Source organism: Taudactylus pleione, unplaced genomic scaffold, assembly GCF_031769625.1.
Source record: "Taudactylus pleione unplaced genomic scaffold, aTauple2 ptg000017l, whole genome shotgun sequence".
In the NCBI taxonomy this organism is placed as follows: Eukaryota; Metazoa; Chordata; class Amphibia; order Anura; family Myobatrachidae; genus Taudactylus; species Taudactylus pleione.
In genome coordinates, this window is record NW_028284419.1 from 12,689,277 (window position 1) to 12,713,772 (window position 24,496).

Consider the following 24,496-nt stretch of genomic DNA (forward strand, 5'->3'; position numbering starts at 1 on the left):
TACTTCATGTGGACAAAAAGTATGGATTCCATGTGGCATATGAATTAAGTTTAATGTGTACTCAATTACCTGAAGTAGCTTATTCAAAGCTCCAGCCAATGACTGAATAGAGGTTTGTTTTTTCTTAAAGTCTTCAGACTAACAAAAATAAAAGAATGGTTAACGAAGGTCCCTGAGGATTTAGGCAACCAGGAAGGGTGAAGCCAATGGCATACAGTATATACAGTATATAATGGGTACAGGGTGTGCGGTGCACATGATACCCTGGGTCCATGGGTTGCAAAAAAGCACATATTGCACCCATATATAGTTATATTTCCCGTAAGCACAAATGGATGTTAAAGTAATATGATCTACTATCTACTTGTGTAGTACAGTCCCAATACAAAAAAAGAATGGAGATAATAAATATTGGACATTTTTTTTCTCATGGTTTATTATAATTTTGTTATGATAGCTTGGAGTTATATTCTTTATATAATGCTCAATGACTGGTATATTAAACATCATTTGAATTCCATTTTTGCTCTAAGCATCTACAAAGAGCTATTATGCAATCTAAAAGAAGTGAAGGTGCATTTACATGGAAGGGATGAAAGATGGTAGGTTGGGAGCTGCACATGGCCCCCAAACCTACCATCTGACAGGCCTGACTAACCCTTGAAGGTCACATCTGGGTCATTCGCAGCTTGAGTAAAAGGATCAGATCTTATGGAGTCCAAAAGGCTAACCATGAACTTTCCCCAGTCCTCATCTCACTTGCAGGCACATTGTAGTGCATGACTTCAGTATGTCTACAAGACCAAAATGAGACTAAGTACATGTGCAACAGACATTGTACCTGATTCAGACCCGGTCGCTAAGTAGAGTTCGCTCGCTCTGAGCGATTTTCGCCCATCTGCGCATGCTTATAATTCGCAGTGCGCGTGTGCAAGCCAGTCTTTTCAATCTGTTTTTAGTTGCTCGTAAGCCACTATCAGGTCGCTACTTTGAGTGACAGATAGTGCCATTTGTGGGTGGTAACTGGGGAGGGTGCTGGTAAATGGGGACGCAGGAGTTTCAGGCTGCCAAAATGCCATTTAAAGGGTGTGCATAATTAGCAAAGTAATGTCATTGTACACGTCACCTGCATGTATTTCAGCCCGCACTGATTGCTGTGCTTGCGGTGGGTTAAGGCAACCGCAAGGGCTGCTAGCAGCTCTGATGGCTCTCGATGGCCCCGATTAATCCTACATTTCCCGGAAATGTGTTGCGAGTGGCAAGGGGGCGTCTTTATACACTTGCGAGCGCACTTTTCCGTAGCTCGCTAAAACATAGTGGGCGTCCTTATGCAATGCAGTGCGAGCACTTCATTTAAATATCTGGCCCCTTTTTGCCAGCGAGCAGCCGCAACTTGCGAGCGGGTCTGAATGAGCTCCATATTACACAAGTAACAGTAAACAAATAAAAGACGTGTTTACACAATAGTAAGAATGTGTGGTACTTAACCTGTCAACATGTAATAATAGTACAATAGACATAAAATACATACATAAAGACAGTTGGAACAGGAAGGAGTGTTCAGCAGCCTATATCCCTATATTCAGTACCAGTATATTCAGTACCAACTTGTGGCATACATCCTAACTCACAGGGAATGTTGGAAGGCATGTCCCATTGACCTCCAACCCACACAGCAGAGTGGTGGTGAACAGATGGGGAAGTGACTCCAAAGGAGAGCAAATTTTGGGTGTATTTTGAGGGTACAGCTTTATCACTTATAAGCAGGTGTCGCCATTGAAAAACCAAAGCATATTTAGTAATATAACTTAAAATCAACAATTTCAGGAGGACTCCAGTTTGCTGCATCAGATAATCGTAATGCTAATGGCTTGATTGATGCCTTCAGTGGGATTGTATCTGCAGATGGGAATGATTCACAACAGGCCATTCAGGTGATGTATCTGAAATCTGGATCAAAAGATAGTTACTGTTATTGACTAGAATTGCTATCAATTGTCAATGTGCCCATAATGATTGCCTAATTGGCCAGGCCCCATTGTGTGTACTTACTTTAAAAATAGTTACTGTCTCAAACACATACAAATTTGCATTGCATGCCCCTTTGCTGTTCAACACTGTAGATATGTAATTTTTGTGGTGATGTCACTATACCCAGTGGAGAGAGCTGTTTAAACATTTAAATATATAGTGGTGGCCTCTCTCAGCATAAGAAAGAGAGATGCCTTTGTTGAGACAGAGGCCCTGATTCAGAGCCGGACGCTCTGACAGAGCGCTCGCTTTGAATCGGGGCCGGGCTTTTGTTTTATTTGAACGGCCTCCTGGCCGCTCGTATAGCTGTGGGTGACCACCCACAGCTATTGCGAGCGGCCATGATGATGGTCGCGATGGTCAAGACCATCGCGACCATCGAGCTTGCGACGAGACCCTTGTGGTAGGGTCTCATGGCCACAAGCCCCAGAGAGATTTCGGCTCTAACAGAGCTGAAATCTCTCCACTGATATCACTCGTGATGTCAGTAGGGCCGCCCCCAAACGGTAGGCGTTCACATGGGAATGCCTTCGCTTGGGCAGCCACTCTCCCAGCCCACCCACCAAAGGGGGTGAGCTGTCACTCGACATCGACAGCTCGCCCCCTTTAGAGCGAGACCAGCAGCAACGGATTGCCCGTCGCTAGCCGGGTCTCGCGCATGCGCACGACGGAGCCGGCTCCGTCATGCACGTGTGCGCACTAGCCCACCATTGACCTGGTTACGAGCGCACATCGCTTGCGACTGGGTCTGAATTAGGCCCAGATACCACTAAGAAAATACCTGCTGAATATCCATGCAGTTTAGAGGTAATAACTCACACTGAAATTTAGGGCTCTATTTCCTACTTGCCAACTTCCTGGCTGCCCCCTCAGCTCAGGGGAAGGGTGTCATATGAAAGTGGGTGTGCTGATGAGTGTGACAATGCAATTGCATCATTGTGGCCTGCCGCATGCCACACAATGCTGTGATTACCGGCATTGTGAAGTGGGGGTGGGTCAATGATGACGCAATACATTGGCCTTACGGACCACCCACTTTTACTTGGGAACTAGGCAACTGCAGGCAGGTGGCAACCAGCTCTGGGAAACTTGCCCATCCTTCAGGTTAGCCAGAAGCACCACCCAATATTCGGGAACCTCCTGGCCGATCAAAGAGAGAGTAGGAAAGTATGATTCTATTTTAAAAGGAAGACCAATGTGAGTTGTAAAATATCATCACCTTTCATCTGCCTTTTTTCTCCATATTTATATTATTTGTAGTATTGGAACAGTCCAAGTGACAAAAGGGGAGCCGTGAGCACAATGCACTGTGGGAGACTACACTAAGAAAACTGTCTTGTCCTGCTCTTTTCCATCATGAGTAGACATATCGTCATCTTCACATTATGATGCATTATGTTTTTTACAGTAGTTTTGCATTGCAAATCTTTTGTGTTTAAGGGGCAGAAGTTCCCGGACCCATTTGTAAGTGAAGAGAAACAGCAGAAATCGGAGTGTTTCTCTGCTGTTTTTGTTTTTTATAGGTTGTATGAACCTACTACCCCTGTTAAAGCGCAGGAAAAAGGAAAAGTAACATTAAAATGTATCAACTGTTCTGTGTCAAAATATTGAATACAATCACACCAAATATTAATTACATCTCTGTCAAGCAGTTGTAAATTACCAGCAGTTCTGTATAAAGTGTAAACGGGAGTCCAAATAGCAAAGGGACCTTCTTCTAATTGTTCACCGATCCACTTCTGTTACCTGACAAGCTGGAATTAGTATATAGGTTTAGTGGCAGCGTGAGTAAATCAGTAAATCCTGGATGACTGGCTGTGAATCCAGGCTCTTAATAGAGTAGTGTCTAGATTCCCTTCACGGAGAGGACCCTGATGTTATCAGCTACTGTACAACGTCATTCTCTTCCATCCACGTGGACATGGAGGGGGAATATAATCTTGTGGCGAGCGTAGCGAGCCTGCGAGGGGACAAGTATTTTCTCTAGGTGGACTTTAAGGGCATGGAACAGCACTTCCGCCCTCACTGCACGTCACTTCCAGGTCTATAGCGCGAAGGGGAAATAAGTTCTACCCTCTTAATAGCTGCATTAGTTGTTATCCGATGTGATGTGCTCCAGAATAAGGAGCCTTTGATCTGTGTTGTAAACACCAACTACCGCTGTGTATCTCCTATGTGTCGATTGTAGCGTCAGCTGACAGTGCTAAGGAAGAGGTCTGGGCCAACTGGAATCCCACCACCTTACTCGGCTCACAGCGCTGGCTCACTGCTAAAGATGGTAACAGTGGCCAGTGAGCGCTAGCGAGTGCCGGACCACATCGGAGTGCTCAAATACAGTCAGCAGATTCACAGATGAACAGTTGATGAATAGCGGCATGCACCTGATGCGTTTTTCCATGGCTCCACCCATGACTTTGTAAGCATAATCATTTAGTTTTGCTGAATGTTCTCATGGCTGTTAAGTAGTTTTTGGTTTCTGTAACCAACTGGGAGCTTGAAATTATATTATTTTTATAGAATCACATCATATTGGCCTCATACCTCCCCCACGGATTGCAGTATTTTCCCCATTCAGCTCACTACACTAGGATGTTAGCAGAATATGGGGGGACTGCCTACTTTTCCGGGAGATGGGGGACTCCTCAAAATATCAGTCTACCACGGGTTCTTGGACAGTAGGTATGTATGCCATAGGGACATAATTAAGCCTTTATGGAGCAGGGATATTCCATGATCTGTTACCAGCTAGAATGGTAAGCGTCACAGTTATTACTTGTCCCTGGTATCCTTAATACTCCACAGTGGGTTAAAGGGTCACTGAATCTAAAATGCAAGTTGGTTTAATACACATATAAATATATACTTCATAGTTCCAGGATATTTTTAATCACTATACACATCAGACTTCCCATAGGTTAGTCTATTGAAGGACATTCAAGATAATATTTATACATATGAATTACATCACAACAGTATGAGGTAGATAACAAACATACAACATCAAATGGTATTTTAACATTTAAAAATACATTTGTAAACATAATTTTTTTTTCAAATAAAAGCAACTTAACTGAAGGACCCTTCATTTTTATATACAAAATCATATTGTTTTATCCCAAGACAGGGTTATCCAATCATCTTTGTTTCAGCTACATTTTTGGGGGGACCACACCTGCTTTCACAAAAATATCCAGTCGCTAGTACATTAAACCAAAATATGCATTTATTATACATATTAACATGACAAAACTCAGCTTGGTTAACAGAATGGTGTTAATCTCCGGTATACTTTAATAATTGTGGAAGTATCTGTTGAGGTTATTTTCAAAACAAATATCAATTATGTGTTTATTGTTACCTTTCTAAATTGTTCAGCAATTAATAAAAATAAATAGAGATGAGCAGTTCGATTTTTACCCGGTTCTTTTCGCTAAATTAGTGCAAGTTCGGATAAGTTAGTATTTATCTTATTGGCTATCCAAAACACTTGTGAGATGTATAGCCAATATGGCGCCATTTTTGAGATCCGAACATTTCCAAGTAAAACCGGACAGCTCATCTCAAAAATAAAACATGTCGTTATTAGATTTTACTGGTTTCCCCGGTTGCTTTTATGTTACTTTATTTATCCATACTGGATTTTTGAATGATATGTATATATTTAAAAACCTGTACATAATAAGCCCCACCCCAACATGTGCAAGCACCACACCGAGTTCACACCCCACCCAAATCTCACTTTCGGGCTAACCACGCCCACCTTATGGTGAAGCCCCACCCTTGTAAACCATGCTATGTTCTGGGTCAAAATTTTATATATGCATTCATCCCTCCTATCTATAAGGGCTACAAGTCATTCCTGTAAAGTTTTGTCATGTAGCCCATGCACTAATATATATATATATATATAATATATATATATATATATATATATATTCCAGAGAATATCCGCACTCACATCCACATCATTGGCAACCTTATGGGGTGCTCGCCCTGAAGCAAAAGAAGTAATTTCCTTGTTCCAGAGTAATACAATCAAATAGTAAAAGGGGCACTCACCAGAGTAGTTCAAATAGAAAAAGGACTTTTATTTCTTACATATATCGGTCGATGTTTCAGTCATCCCTGACCTTTATCAAGACCATCAATATAGTCACAACTGTGCAAATGGCTGCATATGTCACAAACCAGCATCACCGATCACCTTACCTGTATCCCCTTAAATAGCCAGCCTTTCCCGCATATAGCCATGCCAAACAGCGCCAGACCAGAAGTGTCATGTGTTCCACCCAGTGGAATGCAAACACATGGCCAAAAGTGACCAAACATCCGGTCACAAGTATATATCAGAAGGCTGGACTCATTGCCGTGGAAACCACTAACCGAAGCCACACTAGCATCGCAAACAAACGCTATCAACAAAATTACCAGGGCAACAGGTCACGTGGTCCTTACTATAGTCAAAAATAAAGATTTAGGGCATATCATATTGTCTACAAACAACTCAATAAAGTGCATCATCACAGAGCTCCAGGTGCTATACTGCGAGAAGCACAAATCAGTGTACACATTGTTGTATGAGCATGGCAATTTGGGCAAAGCGGACCATCATCAAGGAAACATAGGGGACCAAAGTTTCCAAACATATAAGTGCATTAAGTATTCACATCGATAGTGTGTCTTCATCATATTCCATCAAAAATTTTTTTTATATATATTAAGCGATATTCTTATACAAAAAATATAAATTTTTTTATAAAACCTTTTTCTAAATTTTATATAAAAAAAGGGCTAAGATGTCCATAAAATAGACAACCCATAATATAATATCCTGAAAGGACACCTTGTCAACCAAAGCATCCCTATCACAAACCTATATACAAAAAAATATATATACGGAAAACAGACACAAAATCACATAAATGTCCAAAGCAAAATCCACATATAAAAACACCACATAAAAAAACCAAGGCAAGTATCTTATCTCAAAAAAACATTAAAAGGATTAGATTAATTTAGACCACTGGGGGCAACGGTGTCCAGATGAAAAATCCACTTAGCCTCCTATTTATGAAGGATTAATTCCCGATTCCCACCTCTTGGGGATTTCTGGACCCAATCTATGATGCAGCATTTAAGAGATGACACTTGGTGACCTGCTTGAAGGAAATGTATTGCCACCGGTTTATCTGAGCTACCTGTAGTGATAGCTTGTCTAATGGAACAATGGTGGTTAGCCATCCATTCACGAAAGACTCTTGTTGTCAGGCCAATGTAGGCCAAACCGCATGGACACATGAGCAAATAAATTACATGGTCCAATAGGCAATGAAGTTTGTATTTCAACTTAATTGGTCGTCCACTGTGAGGATGTGGGAAAGTAGGACCAGTTTGTAGTGATCTGCAGGTGGTACAGTTCGCACATCTAAAACATCCAGGTTTGGCATCCTGGAGCCAGGTCTTGACTGGTCTTCTTGGGCGTTTTGTAGTACGCATCAATATTTCTTTCCAATTTTGCCCACGTCGAAAGGCCATAAGTGGTGGTTCATTGATCCTCCCAATGAATACCGGGTCTGTGGCCACAACATGCCAGTTTTGTCTCACGGCTCTCCGTACACCTTTAGACATACAATCAAAGTTGCTAACGAAGGTCATCCTGGCATTGCCTGAGGCCTCTCTCACCATGGTTAGTCTTTTTCATGCTCTGGTTAAACAGCTCTCAATTACACTGTTTGAGTAACCCCTTTGAACAAATCTCAGTTGCATCTCTGTGATCTACTGTTCTGCCACTTCATCCTCAGTATTATTCCGTAACACACGTAGAAACTGTGATGTCGGTAAACTGTTTGTTTTTTAGTTCAGGTGGATGATAACTAGTAGCAAAAAGTAAGGAGTTGCAGTCCGTATCTTTCCGATAAAGGGTCATCCCAAGTGAAGATCCCTTCTTGAAGATTGTTAGATCCAAAAAGTCCAATGAATTTCCATCAGCTTTCATCGTAAAACAGACAGGGCTGTCCAGCGTGTTAAGATGCTGGACCATATAGTCAAGTCTCTCAATCGTATCTGTCCAAATAAAAAATATATCATCTATGTATCTTTAATAGTGATGAATACTCCCCCCAAAAAGAGATAAAATATCATCCTCCTCATAATCGTGCATATATATATTAGCATATGCCGGAGCGAGGTTCAAACCCATCGCCATCCCGGCTATTTGGAGGAAGTATTTGTCACCATACATAAAATGATTATGTCTAAGGACTATATCCAACAGATCCAAAATTAATTCAGTTGGAGGGCCCTTTATAGGGTTGGCTTGTAATGCTTTTCTCACTGCCATAATAGCCTGATCATGCGGAATTATAGTATATAGAGATGATACATCGAGAGACACCAATAGAGCACCAGCAGGTGAATCAGATATATCCCAAATCTTACTCATAAAATCCCCTGTATCCTTCACATAACTGGGAATGGATATCACCAACTTCTGTAGATAACTGTCAATCAGTTGGGCAAGTGGCTGGAGGAACGAACCCTTAGCCGAAATTATTGGATGGCCCAGAGAATCTATAAGGGTCTTATGTACTTTCGGTAAGGTATACAAGATAGGACATACTGGCGAATCAACCAATAGAAAGTTAGAAATCCTCTCATCCAGCCACCCACACTGTAGAGCATTCATAACCATATTAGTAATGATCTTCTGTATTGCTGGCATAGGGTTCTCAGAAAGCCTTAAATATGTCCCAGTGTTAGACAGTTGGCATTTGATCTCATGATCATAATTTTTTTTGATGGAATATGATGAAGACACACTATTGATGTGAATACTTAATGCACTTATATGTTTGGAAACTTTGGTCCCCTATGTATCCCTGATGATGGTCCGCTTTACCCAAATTGCCATGCTCATACAACAATATGTACACTGATTAGCGCTTCTCTCAGTATAGCACCTGGAGCTCTGTGATGATGCACTTTATTGAGTTGTTTGTAGACAATATGATATGCCCTAAATCTTTATTTTTGACAATAGTACGGACCACGTGACCTGTTGCCCTGGTAATTTTGTTGATAGCGTTTGTTTGCGACTCTAGTGTGGCTTCGGTTAGCGGTTTCCATGGCAACGAGCCCCGCCTTCTGAGATATACTTGTGACCGGATGTTTGGTCACTTTTGGCCATGTGTTTGCATTCCACGGGGTGGAACGCATGACACTTCCGGTCCGGCGCTGCTTGGCATGGCTATATGCGGGAAAGGCTGGCTTCTTTAAGGGGATACAGGTAAGGTGATTGGTGATGCTGGTCTGTGACAAATGGAGCCATTTGCACAGTTGTGACTATATTGATGGTCTTGATAAAGGTCAGGGATGACCGAAACGTCGACCGATATATGTAAGAAATAAAAGTTTTTTCTATTGGAACTGCTCTGGTGAGTGCCCCTTTTACTATTTGATTATATATATATATATATATATATATATATATATATCCTCCTCTTCCAGTTTCTAATACCTCTTTCTATACAACCAGGTATTTTACCTTTTGTTTTCCCCACTGCTTGCTTATCCTTCTATCAACTGAAACCACCTTTCTTCTATTGTTGTAATATTATGTACTGCAAACATTCATTCTCTATTCTGCTTTGAAAAGATTGTGTTCACATTAATTGTATATTGTATTTCTCACAGCTGGAAAGCAAAAGAGAAAATCTTCAACCAACAGCATGTTTGAATGGTGCCGTTTTCATTGACAGAACAGTGGGGAATGACACATTTTTCTTAGTCACATGGCAAACTGCGGTACCAAGTATTAATTTACAAGATCCAACTGGAAACACATATACTGCTTTGCACTTCACTAATGATGTCACTTCCAAATTATCTAGACTTGAAATCCCAGGAACAGCAGAGGTAAAGTTATACTAAGTGCACACCAGCTATTTTATGTAATATTCAAATGTAATGCAGGGGAAACCTGTTTCATTACCAGACAAATCACACATCCGATTTATGAACATGATTAACAGTCCTGTTTTACAGTTTAAAAAAAACAAGCGCATTATAGACTGGCGGACTTCTCACAAACTGTTTGCTTTAGGAGATAATTACACAAAGGCGCTGATGCAGAGATGAATGCAAGTACATTTGCGGAACATGCACTGGAGCCAAGCATACACAAGCACAGTCTTATGTCCTAACACACCTCCACTTACAACTGAGGAGGAGTAACTGGGTTGTTTGGGCGCGGTCTCATGTAGGTAACTTTCAGAGAGGTCTATGCAGAGTTGTGTATATGCCTTTTTTCTATTTAACCTTTTGCACCTGGGATAGGGCTGGTGCAAGTGCATACCAATGATGATGATTATGAAACCAAGCCTAAAGATAGAGGTGTCCAACTCTGCATCAGGCTCAGAATGTCTAAAATTGTGATCAAGGCCAAAACCAATGTGATGTATAAAATCTTCAAGTTCTACAAGCTTTGACAAATACAGACCAACTCGCCAGAATCGCACCTGTGCCTGAACCTCCCAGGCTATTACATAAGGCCCCTGGTCTGATGGGATATGTTGGCCAAGGATGTACTCAATAAGTGACTAGATGGAGAGGTTGTGCCAAAATTCTGGGTCTTAGCATTTCTGACAAGCTCAGACACTACTTCATTGCTGTATTCAGGCCTGTGCAGAAACATTCCATTGCAATTACCTCTGATGCACCTGAGCAGCTCAGCAGTGCTCGCCTAATCCTCTGCTCCAATGGGAATGGACTGTTTGCTATTTAAATCTGCACATGGAGTCAATTGAACAACGTGTTTCCTTCCCAGGATTCATTCCTTGTGCTCTGATATTATGTCTCCTATGATTTCCATTACTATATCGTGGACAACTCGCTGGTTACCATCCTCAGCTATTTCTGTCAGTGTTGCAGCTTCCACGCTGCATTCAAACTTATCCATTTGCTATTGTTACCTGCATTTTATCTGCTTATACTCCAGCTTCCATGCTGCCTACACACCAGCTCCTAGTACATCTCTGTGGACTCCACTCTACATCAGTGCTGCTGGGTCAGTGCATGCAAGTTACCTTTATTATATTACTCTGTGCTCTGTGGTCATTCAGGTTATACTATTGTGCTGATCTTGTATTGCTTTCCCTGTGCTGTGTGCTATTGTCTTGCACTGGTTCAGAGAAGGGAGCTGGTTCCAGGACTAGGGTTCAGTGTGCAGTATACAGTCTTTACACTGAGGTATTCAGTAAACTGTATTACTAATCCTGACTCTCAGTTTCTGATTTCCTCTCTGGGTTCCAGTTCCAGGTCAGCTGTAACCTGGCTACATTAGACTCTGATTCCTGGCCTGAGTCCTGGAGTTCACCTTTGTCTCAAGAGTGTATCCCATGTCTAGCTGGCCTTCACAGGTCACTTAGGCAAGGGGTCACCCAGTGGACCTGGTCTGTTCACTTCAGTTCCATTTCAGTATCCATACATATCACTAGCCTGTGGTTCCTACATTGTCATTACTGTGCCTATACACCTGTTTGTACCGATGAGCCAATGTATCATTAAACCTTCACGTTTCCTATGCACATCCATCATACCCAAGGGTCCCATGCCAGATCCACAGAATATCATAACTGTGACAAGTTGTAAAAGGTATATTTTGGAACCCCACTGATTGGAAGGAGAGGAAGAATCTAGAGACTCAGGGCCTGATTCTGTATTCATTGCAAGTCTAAATGCAACTGGAACTCACAGATATCTGCATCCTGTGCATGCTCCATAAAAAGAAATCTGCGACTGCGCATGGTCAGGAGAGGTGATAGGAATTGTTTAAGAATTGATCCATCCATCGATGGAGCATGTTTTCAGTGAAATGGGCATTTCTAGACAGTAACTGGGTGGCAACCATGTGACTGATCTGTCTCGTGGGAGTGCCATGGGCATGTAATCTGACTTCCATGTTCATTCATAGCATGTGGATGGAGATGGGACTCTGGTCGCTGCTGGGCCTTTTGCACCCAGCAGTAGTTGGGTGCAAGTCTCAATACTTTTGATGACAGATGTAAAAACAGTGGGCAGGAGAGACTTCCCCATGCAGATGCATGGATATTCGGTATACATAGGCGGATTATGACATTGGCCAATGGAAGTAAGAAGGCCCGTGGTGTATTTCTGTGATGTACTATGTGCCTGGAAATTTGATTATTCTCCATATGCCTATGGTATAAAAGATAGGCACTTTACTACGCATCTACAGCAGTATTATATCAACCTGTAGCATTGAGTTTGACACTCTTCAGTCCTTATTTTCTATCCAATTTGGGTAACTCATAACCAAATGTACACACATTCAAATGACTAGAATAAGAGGTATTGATAGTGACAGTAAGTGAATCTCTCAACCTGTGAGCAATAAAAATAAAAATATAAAACAGACCTGGTCAATGCATTCACTTTGCACAACATACATGGACTCCTCAATCTATACTATGCATACCATAAGTAGCTACTTTAGATTTAATCTCAATTCCGACCACTTGTATAATCTATTACAGATACAATGTTTACATGACAAAAATAAAGTTTCATGATGCAGGAGTTTGATGGACATCACTGCGATGTCTCGCTACTTACTTTGACGCTATTGTAGCATATCTTCGCTCATTTTCCTGTGCACCTCTATAGGGTTAATGAGAAATGACTGAAGTTATTAGTCACTGAGGACTTTGCCAACATTGAATCATCACCCCTATCCATCAGATACAGTAAAGTCTTGCAGTAAGGGTACACAAAGAGAACGTGAAATTGTTTCCAAATGGTTCATTGTAATGGTTCTCCCTGCTCCAGCCATCAGCATCCCACTTCCAACACCATGAAATCAAGTAATTGTTAGGGCAATTTGGTAGACAATTTTAGAGTTTACTTTTTGATAAAAGAATTCTGGTCATTTTAAAGTATAATTGATATAATTTAGAGAGGAATCCTACAAAAACTGACATGGTGTCCCCTTGCATTACAATAGCTCTCCTACAAACATACAGTACATATGTCTAATATATTGTTGACATTATGTGTAAGTAAAAAAAACATAAACATAAGTCAAACAATGAATAGTTTGATAAGAATTATGAAAGTTTTCAGACTAACATTAATCTAGAATCTGTTTGAAATATATTCCAATAATCAGAAAGCTAATGTCATCTAACTAACCAATGTATCAAATAAATAAATAAATTGATGGCCTGATTCAGCATTGCAGGTAAAGTCAATGCTGAATGCAGATCCCCGATTATTGGGAATCTGTGCGTATGCATGACCTATTCTGCACATGTGCAGAACGGATCCTGCATGATCGCATGCAGCCCCTGATATGTCTCTGCCTGATTGGTATTGCCGGACAAGCGTGGCTGTTGGCCATGTTTTCCAGGAGTGGCAAGGACAGAGGCTGCATCCATGGATTCAGTTTCCTGGCCTCACATGCCAGCCAGCCTGCATAAACTGAGCCTTACACAGCTGGCCGGCCCTCTCCGCTATCGCAACTGATGGTCACAATGGTTATCCCAGCCGTTGACATTGGTCGCAGTACTGGGATCGCAAATGCGGCAGGGATGTCATACACTAAAGACAACCAGGACAGTCCAACATTTTTATACATAACCTGGCTATGCTGGGATGTTGTCATTGGCATTTTTAGAATGGATGCAGTGTGTGCACCCTGCACCTGTAATTATACTTACCTCTCCAGAGTCCCGTGATGGTCTGCTCTTCAATACAGCAGAATTCACTGGGAAAATGGTGCGGCAGTTATTTTCCCAGGGTTTGTGCACGTGCAGTAGAGAAGCCAGGGTCTACTGCACTGCCTGAGAGGAGGAAGCCCACACAGACCCTCTCCTCTTTTAAACAACCTCTGGATGTTGTTTGTTATTATTAGATTAACTAACACTTGTGTGGAAGCCATTGCTTTCAATTAGCTTGTTGTTTCTTATTTAACCAGGTGTTCCAACTTATTGTCCACTACCTGCATCTACAGTTCATTCACATTAGGGAATGTTTACATTTCAAAGGCATCTTTATAGATGTAATCAACTATGTAAGCAATAGCTTGTCAACTCCAATAATGACTGTCTTTTCTGGTTTTCAGAGAGGCCGCTGGGATTACAGCCTTTGTAATTCATTTACATCACACCAAGTTATAGGTATAACCGTGACATCCAAAGCCGCAGATGAAAATGTGCCACCAATTATTGCAAGCTGCCACATGAATAAGAACACAAATAATTACCCAGACCCAATGGTTATCTATGCATCTGTAAGCCAGGGCCTGCTGCCTGTGACAGGAGTGAAAGTGGTGGCCATCATTGAACCAGAGAGTGGCGACTCTGTCTCTGTAGAGCTTTTAGACAATGGAGCAGGTAATTTTTGCTTTGCAAAGGCTGCCATGGATATGTTGCCATTATGTGCAAAATATTTTCACAAAATCACAAAAAAGTAAGAAATATTGCATCTGGATATATCAACAAAAGTTAATCATTTTTCATTGTTAACTACTTGATGACCAGAGAGTTAGTTGCAAAACTGAAAGAGTGAATACAAAATGATTTGTTGATCTGCATGTCATTAATATATCACTAGATGAAGGTGTTACACCCATGCACAATGTACACACATCATACAGTGGGGGCTGACTTTTTTGTTCTAATTTCACTTTTTTTAAATTGTATAAAATCTGTTTCCACTTTTTCCTGTACTGGAGAACACAGTCGTGAAGAAGCAACGTGATTAATATTACCATGACCCTCAATGATATTCGTTAATATCTAATAATGGTCTAATGCTAACTTTATACCCAATATCCAAAATAGTACAGCTGAGGGGGTCAAATAATTGATAGCTTGAGTACTGGAATAAAGTGCGAAGTCCAGGAAATGTATACACCCTCCTGTATATCTTCTCTTCTTCTAATCTCCGTTCCAGTCACCCTGCTGTTAATACAGGGCCTGATTCAGGTTTGTACTGAAACGCAATGGTTCACATTCAAATCCAATGGTGGGGCATCTGTGCATGCACAGGACCTACTCTGCGCATGTACAGCACGGGTCCTGTGTAATCGCATGCAGTGCCCCCTAAGCCACAGCAGCCATTTGAGTACAGGAAGGGGGCAGCGACCATGTCCGTTCCACAGAATGGAGGCACATTGTCTCCGCATTGTGGAAGTGCAGATTTCCTGGCCCCGGCTGCATCAAGGGTTACTCAGATGGCCAATGTTTATGCAAGTGATTTGATGGCTGCATCTTCGGACACATCTGCAGATCACAGAGAATGCAGGAGGTATCTCTTTTCACAAGACGTATCCTGCTGCTTTTGCATATTAGAGCACAGCCACTTAGCCAAAAGATGCAGCAACTGTGCTACTTCATACAAATGTAAATCAGGCCCACAGTGACTTCAGAGAAAGCACAGGTGCTGATTTTACACTGTGCTTTGTCCTTCAGTAAAGGTTTCAGGAGCAGGGTAACTGATGGGTGGAAAAGGTGCAGCAGAAGCAGGCTGGGGCGAAGGAAGTGAGGTAAGAACCTAGTTTTTGCTGCCTCTGGAGTTGTCCCATCTTACAAAATTGGATAATTAGCCCTGTACTCAGTGCTTCCCCATGGGTAGAATCATTTTACTGTAAAAGATAAGCAGGAAGGTTGTAGTTTCATCTGACTGCTGTGAGTAGAGACTCCTGATTAGCTCTCACTGAAGAGAATTGACAGCTTCAAAGTGGCCACAGTGACTCACAGACAGACTGGTATGTCAATGTACGATGGTACTTAGAATGGTCCAATATAAGATAAAGGACAAAAGAAATACAACTGATCTCCACAGGGAAAAATGTTAAACATATATTAGAAAGTATTCTAACTTGACTATTATTTAAGGCAATATATGGAAGTTGTATGTATGTAAGTAAACAATTTATGAAAATTATTGTAATTGAAAGTTCTGCCATTGTTAGACTATTCTATTCATAACTTTAATATTTAGTTTACTGTATTAAGCTGCCGATGTAGGCAAGAATGATGGAATCTACTCCAGATACTTCACTACTTTCAGCACCAATGGAAGATACAGCTTAAAAGTACGAGCTATAAGAGAAGATAAGAAAAGTCGACTGACATTGCCCAAGAGTCGTGTTCTTTACCTACCTGGCTATTTTGATAATGGTGGGAACCCAATGTTCATTAATAATTCTGTGCATTAGAAAATATATAAATGAATATAGTTATATTATAAATTAGTCTATGTGTGGCATATGTGCTCAGAGAGGAGGCATGTACCCATTCACTTTCCAAATATCCCTCATATCTTCTATACCAATAATGGATGACTAACTACCTCCAGTTAATTTGAGTTGTTGGCTTCATAAGAATGGTACTGTTCTCATTATGATGGACATTAGAACAACACCTATACTACACATTATAATTAGGGGTGTGCACCGGCCACTTTTCGTGTTTTGTGTTTTGGTTTTGGATCTGGATCTTTCTTCGTGTTTTGGATCTGGATTGGTTTTGCCAAAACCACCCTTGCGTGTTTTGGGTTCTGGGTTTTGTGTTTTGGATCTGTATTTTTTTGAAAAAAAGCATAAAAACAGCTAAAATCACATAATTTGTAGGTTTTTCTGCTCCTATGCTATTATTAACCTCAATAACCTTAATTTCCACTCATTTCCAGTCTATTCTGAACACCTCACACCTCACAATAGTGTTTTTATGTCCAAAAGGTTGCACCGAGGTAGCTGGATGACTATGCTAAGCGACACGGGTGGGCGGCACAAACACGTGACCCATCTAGGCGTTAAACTGCAGTGGCAGACAGGATGGCAGTTTGAAAAACTAGGCCCCAAACTGTACATAATGGAAAGAAAAAAAGAGATGTAAGATGGAATTGTCCTAGGGCCCTCCCACCCACCCTTATGTTGTATAAACAGGACATGCACACTTTAACAAACCAATCATTTCAGCGCCAGGGTCTGCCACACAACTGTGGCTGAAATGATTGGTTCGTTTGGGCCCCCACAAAACAAGCTGGCAATTAATCTGTCCCTGCACAAACTGGCTCTACGGAGGCAAGATGTCATCCTCATCCTCCTCATCCACCGATTCCTCACCCTCTTCAGTGTGTACATCCTCATCCTCACAGAGTATTAATTCGTCCCTGCTGGAACCACAGGTCCCTCTGTACGTTCTGGAGGCTGGTCTCCCTGGAAGAGTTGATAATTCATTTTATGAACATCATCTTCTCCACATTTTGTGGAAGCAACCTCCTACGCCTTTCGCTGACAAGGTTCCCGGCTGCACTAAACACTCTTTCGGAGTACACACTGGAAGGGGGGCAACTCAGGTAAAATAGAGCCAGTTTGTACAGGGACCTCCAAATTGCTTCTTTTTCCTGCCACTACAGGTACGGACTGTCTGACATGCCTACTTGGATGCTGTCACCGATGTAATCCTTTAACAGACAGACGCACGCTTGTCGCTGCTGCTTTGAGGATGCAAGTGCGGCTACAGCCCACACAATTCACAAAGACAGAAAAAAAAAAAGAATATTTTTATTGTTTGCAGAGCGCACTTTGAGGGTTACACCACCCTTTAACAGACAGACGCACGCTTGTCGCTGCTGCTTTGAGGATGCAGGTGGAATCTAGACGGGATTTGGAACCGAGGACACACTACCTCCATCAATTGTCTAAATCCCACTGCACTAATGGCGGATACCGGACGCACGTCTAACACCAACATAGCAGTCAAGGCCTCAGTTATACATTTTGCTTCAGGATGACTGCTGTCATACTTCATCCTCATTGCTAGGGACTGTTGGAGGGTCAATTGTTTGGTAAAAGTAGTGATGTTCCTACTTCCTCTCTGGGATGATGAACAACTCCCAGCAGCAGCAACAGCACTAGGAGGAAGTGGTTCTTGATCTTTCCCTATTTTATTTTTATCAGAGAAAGTTTGGTCCTCCATTTATGTTATATTGATATATACGTGCGGCTAAAGCGCACACAAACACAGAAAATATTTTTTTATTTTTGCTGGAGAGTAGTGCACTTTGTGGGTTACACGACCCTTTAAGAAATGAGCCAGCCGGCTCTTTACTTATGGGACACAGGCGCACGCTTGGCGCTGCTCCTTTGTTGATGCACGTGCAGCCACAGTGCACACAAGTCACAAACACAGAAAATATATATTTTTTTGTTTTGGAGTGTACTTTGGGGGTTACAGAACCCTTTAAAGGTCAAGCCAGCTGGCCCTTTACTTATGACACAGGCGCACGCTTGGCACTACTTTGTTGATGCACGTGCGGCTACTGCGCACACAATTCACAAACACAGAAAATAATTTTTTTTTTGGTTTGGACTGGAGTGTACTTTCGGGGGTTACAGCACCCTTAATGGTCAAGCCAGCCGGCCCTTTACTTATGACACAGGCGCACGCTTGGCACTACTTTGTTGATGCACGTGCGGCTACTGCGCACACAATTCACAAACACAGAAAATAATTTTTTTTTTGGTTTGGACTGGAGTGTACTTTCGGGGGTTACAGCACCCTTTAACGGTCAAGCCAGCCGGCCCTTTACTTATGACACAGGCGCACGCTTGGCACTACTTTGTTGATGCACGTGCGGCTACTGCGCACACAATTCACAAACACAGAAAATAATTTTTTTTTTGGTTTGGACTGGAGTGTACTTTCGGGGGTTACAGCACCCTTAATGGTCAAGCCAGCCGGCCCTTTACTTATGACACAGGCGCACGCTTGGCACTACTTTGTTGATGCACGTGCGGCTACTGCGCACACAATTCACAAACACAGAAAATATTTTTTTTTTTGGTTTGGACTGGAGTGTACTTTCGGGGGTTACAGCACCCTTAACGGTCAAGCCAGCCGGCCCTTTACTTATGACACAGGCGCACGCTTGGCACTACTTTGTTGATGCACGTGCGGCTACTGCGCACACAATTCACAAACACAGAAAATAATTTTTTTTTGGGTTTGGAGTGGAGTGTACTTTCGGGGGTTACAGCACCCTTAACGGTCAAGCCAGCCGGCCCTTTACTTATGACACAGGCGCACGCTTGGCACTACTTTGTTGATGCACGTGCGGCTACTGCGCACACAATTCACAACCACAGAAAATAATTTTTTTTTTGGTTTGGACTGGAGTGTACTTTCGGGGGTTACAGCACCCTTAACGGTCAAGCCAGCCGGCTCTTTACTTATGACACAGGCGAACGCTTGGCACTACTTTGTTGATGCACGTGCGGCTACTGCGCACACAATTCACAAACACAGAAAATACATTTTTTTTTGGTTTGGACTGGAGTGTACTTTCGGGGGTTACAGCACCCTTTAACGGTCAAGCCAGCCGGCCCTTTACTTATGACACAGGCGCACGCTTGTCACTACTTTGTTGATGCATGTGCGGCTACTGCGCACACAATTCACAAACACAGAAAATAATTATTTTTTTGGTTTGGACTGGAGTGTACTTTGGGGGTTACAGCACCCTTTAACGGTCAAGCCAGCCGGCCTTTTACTTATGACACAGGCGCACGCTTGTCACTACTTTGTTGATGCATGTGCGGCTACTGCGCACACAATTCACAAACACAGAAAATATATTATTTTTTTAGCACTTGGGGGGAGCACCCCTGATGGACAGAGCACCCCCTGGACAACACTACAGCACCCCTTTAGGACTGGGACACTGCACAGGACTTTGGAGTGGACACAGCCCCTATGGAGAACTGACTGCACAACACAGTCCAGCCAGCCCCTATGGACTTTGAAGTAGTGGACACAGCCCCTATTAACAACAGCAGCACAGCACAACACAGCCAGCCCCTATGGACTTTGAAGTAGTGGACAACAGCAGCACTACACTACACTACACTACACAGCCCTAACTCCCACCCTCCCTCTTCACTGTCCACAGCCGAGTGAGAAAATGGCGCCGACGCGGGTACCTTATATAGGATCCAAAACCCGCGAGACTCGGAAGGCGGGATGATGACGTTTTGCCTCGATTTCAGATCCGAGTCAGGCGGGAAAAGTCGAGCCTGACTCGGATCGGACTCGGATCGGGGGGGCTCGGGGGGGTTCGGATTTCAGAAATCCGAACCCGCTCACCCCTAATTATAATATGCTTATATAGTATAATAAGCTTTGCTTATGCAAGCATCTGCAGCTTTGAAAGTTGGATATAAAACGATAACAGAAATAAATGCTAAGCAAGCCTATTTTGAAAACATGCTGGTTAGTAAATCTACCCCTTAGCTTTCAAATCAAAACATATATTTATAGTGTGCTTGATTTGTTTTAAGTACTTTCAGCTGAAAAAAACTGGATATAATACATTTATGATTATGGATAAGCTACCATTACTATATAGACTTCAAGTGATATATTTAAGTTATTTTTTAAATGTAAAGAATCAATTGTTCTATTATATAAAATTAAGTTGTAAACAGGTAAATAGTTATAAAGTAGTAAAATTCATACATAAATTTGAATTTTTACTCTAGGTAAGATAATTATGAATCCTCCCAGACCCACTGTTAATGATGATGATCTTCAAATTAATTTTGGACCATTCAGTAGGACAACCTCCGGTGGTTCTTTCTTGGTGTCCAATGTGGTGTCAGGCGAGCAACCAGATATCCTGAAGCCAGAGAAAATATCTGACTTGGAAGCAAACCTAGTAAATTACAGGACTGTGCTGTCTTGGACAGCAACTGGTGATGATCTAGACAATGGAGAAGGTAAAGTACATTATTAAATTACCAGATTCTAACTGAATTAACTGCCAAATAGAGACTAACATAATTGATATCACTATTTTTGAAATTAAACAGATGAAAAATTTATGCATTTTGTTTATCACAAACAAAAAGGGAGCTGCAGTCATTAGGTACAAACTACAAACGCATGCTGTCTATAGCAGTAAATAACTGCAGAATATTGTATCACCAATTATTTTCTGCCCCAATTCAATTCAATTCTTTGAATTCCACCTCTTGGGGGAAAAATATTATCATGCATAATGTATGTATTGAAGCCGCCACTGCTCACGGTTTTCTCAACCCTACGCTGAACCCATTTTTTGACATTTGCATTTGTCAGATTCCAACATCAATATTGTAATATCGTTTTTATACAATACCCACACAAATTATACCTTTTTTTCTTTCAGAAGACTCTGGGCAATACATATTTAAAATGTCAACACTGTAATGTCAACAAGAGAATGCTGACACAATAGTTATGTGATTCAGAGCATGTTAATCACGTCGGCATTATAACTCTAAACATGATAACATGATAGCAATACACCATGTTTAAAGATATTAATGCCTAAACAGTTAACATGCTTGAAATCACAATACTAACGCATCATCAACCTCAAACTGTCGACTTTTTGATTGTCAACAACATACATATAAACAATTTAACTACATCCCAACTCTGGGGTATATTTATTAAGCATTGATTTTGCATTCAATTGTGTTTAGTGTCTAGAAAATTAAATACATTTACTAAGCATTGGTATTGAATTATTTTTAATATGCCATAAATGCCCATCGGTTTCTAAAGGGTTTATCTACTAAGCCTTGGAGAGAGATAAAGTGGACGGAACTAAAGTACTAACCAATCAGCTCCTAACTTTCATTTTTCAAACACAGCCTGGAAAGTGACAGTTAGGAGCTGATTGGTTGGTACTTTATCTCACTTCACTTTATTACTCTCCAAACGTTGCTAAATCCTTCTTTTGGCCCCTATCTGCAAACCCGCTAACATATCGATGAGAATATGCTGCAAGCTTATGCAATGCAATATTTTTTAATACATTGCAAGGATGTATCAACTATCACATTCAGAGACAAAGGGCCTGATTCAGAGCCGCTCGTAAGCGGCTGCTCGTTCGTTCCGAGCGATGTTTGCCCAACTGTGCATGCATACGGATTTTAATACGTATGCGCGAACCAGTCAGTGCGGCCGAAAATTGTTTGTTCGCTAAATAGCGAATGCCTGCTATTTTGAGTGACAGGAGGAGGCGTATGTGGGTGGTAACAGGGGAAGGTGCTTGAAAACGGGGAGTGGAGATCCAAACGCAGGCCTGCTTAAAGGTCAAAATGGGCGTTTTATGGGTGTGCATAATTTATACAGCAGCGTCATTGACCACGTCACTGGGTTATTTTATAGTCAGAAGTGCTCGCAAGATTGTGGTAGGAAAAACCAACCACAAGAATAGCGAGCAGTTCATACGCTGGTCGATGTACTCGATTAATCTAATAAATAGCGGACATGACGTAGGATGCGAGCGGCCAGGGGGCGTAGTTATCCCAAAAACAACCGCAAGTTTTGTTTGCTCGTTCAGACATGGAGGCGTCAACAGACCGCAAAGAGCGAACGGTTCATTTGAATAGCCACCCCCTTTTCCTGAACGACCGTCCGCAAATAGCGTCCGGCTCTGAATCAGGCCCAAAGCTTGCAAATAAGCTCTGTCCCTGCAAATCGCTCCCCTACACTTTTCATAGTATTGTTCACAAAAATTACCCTGAGATTGTGACTGCCTGCTACCCTCCCCAGTCACCACCCTCCACTGCAAGCTCTCCCTCCCCACAATCCTCCCCCACCCACTCCCCCGCTAAGCTAACACATGGTGTTCTGCATAGTGATCGGTGATCCGTGAGCTCCTCTGTGACTCTGGTCAGCTGATCACAGGGCAGCTGCTCTGTGCTATATACTGAGCTTACGGCATGTCAGTTTATATCACAGAGCAGTTGACCAGAGGTCAAGGAGCAGGAGTCCAGCGATCAGCTGACCGGTTCACGGAGGAGCTTGCCAGATTATCGATCGCAGGTTCTTGGTTGCAGGTAAGTTGTTTTTTCTTAAATATCTTGTTTTCAGTGATCAGCTTATGGTCTTTTTATTAACAAGGCTTATCACAGGCGCTGGTTCCCAGCTCTGCTCTGTCAGTCAGAGCAGAGCAGAGCAGAGCAGGAGTCTGTGAAACGGGAGGGAAATCCTAATAACGCCATCTCTAGGTGTCTTTATTATCACAGGGTTCCCCTGTTATTTTTTTACAATTTTATTTTAGTAAATTTAAGCAGATCATATTTTACATTACAAGTATGGAAAATGTGATCTATTTTCTAAAATAATGTGAATTTAAAGGCTTAGAGTATCATTTTATGAAAACTGCTCCAAAAGTCCCTTAATTAAATTCAAGTGTTACTAAAATAATGTGAAAAGGATGTAAAAACACCCGTTTTCACAATATTTTAATAAAATTAATATTGATAAATATGCCCATATGTAAGAATAACTAGTTACTATACTATTGCTTGTTGCTATATAAACATAACTAGTTGCTATGATTACTATGTAAGGATCTGTAGTTGCTATAGTTTCTGCTTGTTACCATGTAAGGATCTGTAGTTGCTATAGTTTCTGCTTGTTGCTATGCTAGAATCTCTTGTTGATATGGTTTCTACTTATTGCACGATCACTGTATGTTATGGTTTTGGTTTGTTACTATGTAGTTGCTGTGGTTTCTGCTTATGGCTATGTGAGTATCTTTAGTGCTATAGTTTCTGCTTGTTGCTATGCAAGAATCACTAGTTGAAATGGTTTCTGCTTGTTGCTATGCAAGAATCACTAGTTGATATGGTTTATGCTTGTTACAAGATCACTGGTTGTTATGGTTTTGGCTTTTGCTATGTAAGAATGCTGACTTGTCATGGTTTCCACTTGTTGCTATTTAAGGATAACTGGTTGCCATTGTTTCTGCATGTTGCTATTTAAAAATCAATGAGCGCTATGGTTTCTGACTTTGCAATACAGTGTAAGGATACCTAGACACAATGGGTGTGATTCAATTCATAGTGATGTGGAATAGCCCCGGGAAGAAGGCTGGAATAAGTGGAATATATGTATTGATTAGAGGAGTCAGGATACATGTATGGAGCCCTATACAATAGACTTTACTTTACATGTCAAGATTGGATATCGTATATTAACTAGTTTCCATATGAACAACCTGAAGAACATAATTCCCACCTTCTCATTACCTGTGTGACCTAAAGTCTAACCTTAATATCCTTTTATATACCACATAGCAATAATAACACAGACACACGGCAGGGTCAACTTTATTTTATTGCACATCCTCTATTACATTTCTTATCACTACTTTTCTATTTTTTAACCTTTATTTCGCTGGCTCATGTCCTAAAGATAAAAGAAATTTTTAAAGTATACCTAATAAATATTAAGTTTTTATAAAATAAGATAAAATTTATGTGTGCGGCCTAAAGAACAAAACCTTGTTTCTCCTCTTGTACCTAATGTATCATTACTCTTCTCCATGGTAGTACCCCTGAATGAAATCACAACTTATTTAAGATATCAATACAGGGTTT

General features: G+C 41.5%; 1 protein-coding gene across 1 annotated transcript in view; it reads left to right on the top strand.

The window, feature by feature from the left end:
• The window catches only part of LOC148540812 (calcium-activated chloride channel regulator 1-like), a 96,159-nt gene that overhangs the window by 60,478 nt on the left and 11,185 nt on the right, over positions 1-24,496 (top strand). Inside the window, exons 9-13 of the mRNA XM_088481971.1 lie at positions 1,828-1,934; positions 9,724-9,945; positions 14,171-14,441; positions 16,068-16,232; positions 20,597-20,833. Of these exons, the coding sequence (XP_088338097.1) occupies positions 1,828-1,934; positions 9,724-9,945; positions 14,171-14,441; positions 16,068-16,232; positions 20,597-20,833 (1,002 nt within the window). The remainder of the gene's footprint in view (positions 1-1,827; positions 1,935-9,723; positions 9,946-14,170; positions 14,442-16,067; positions 16,233-20,596; positions 20,834-24,496) is intronic.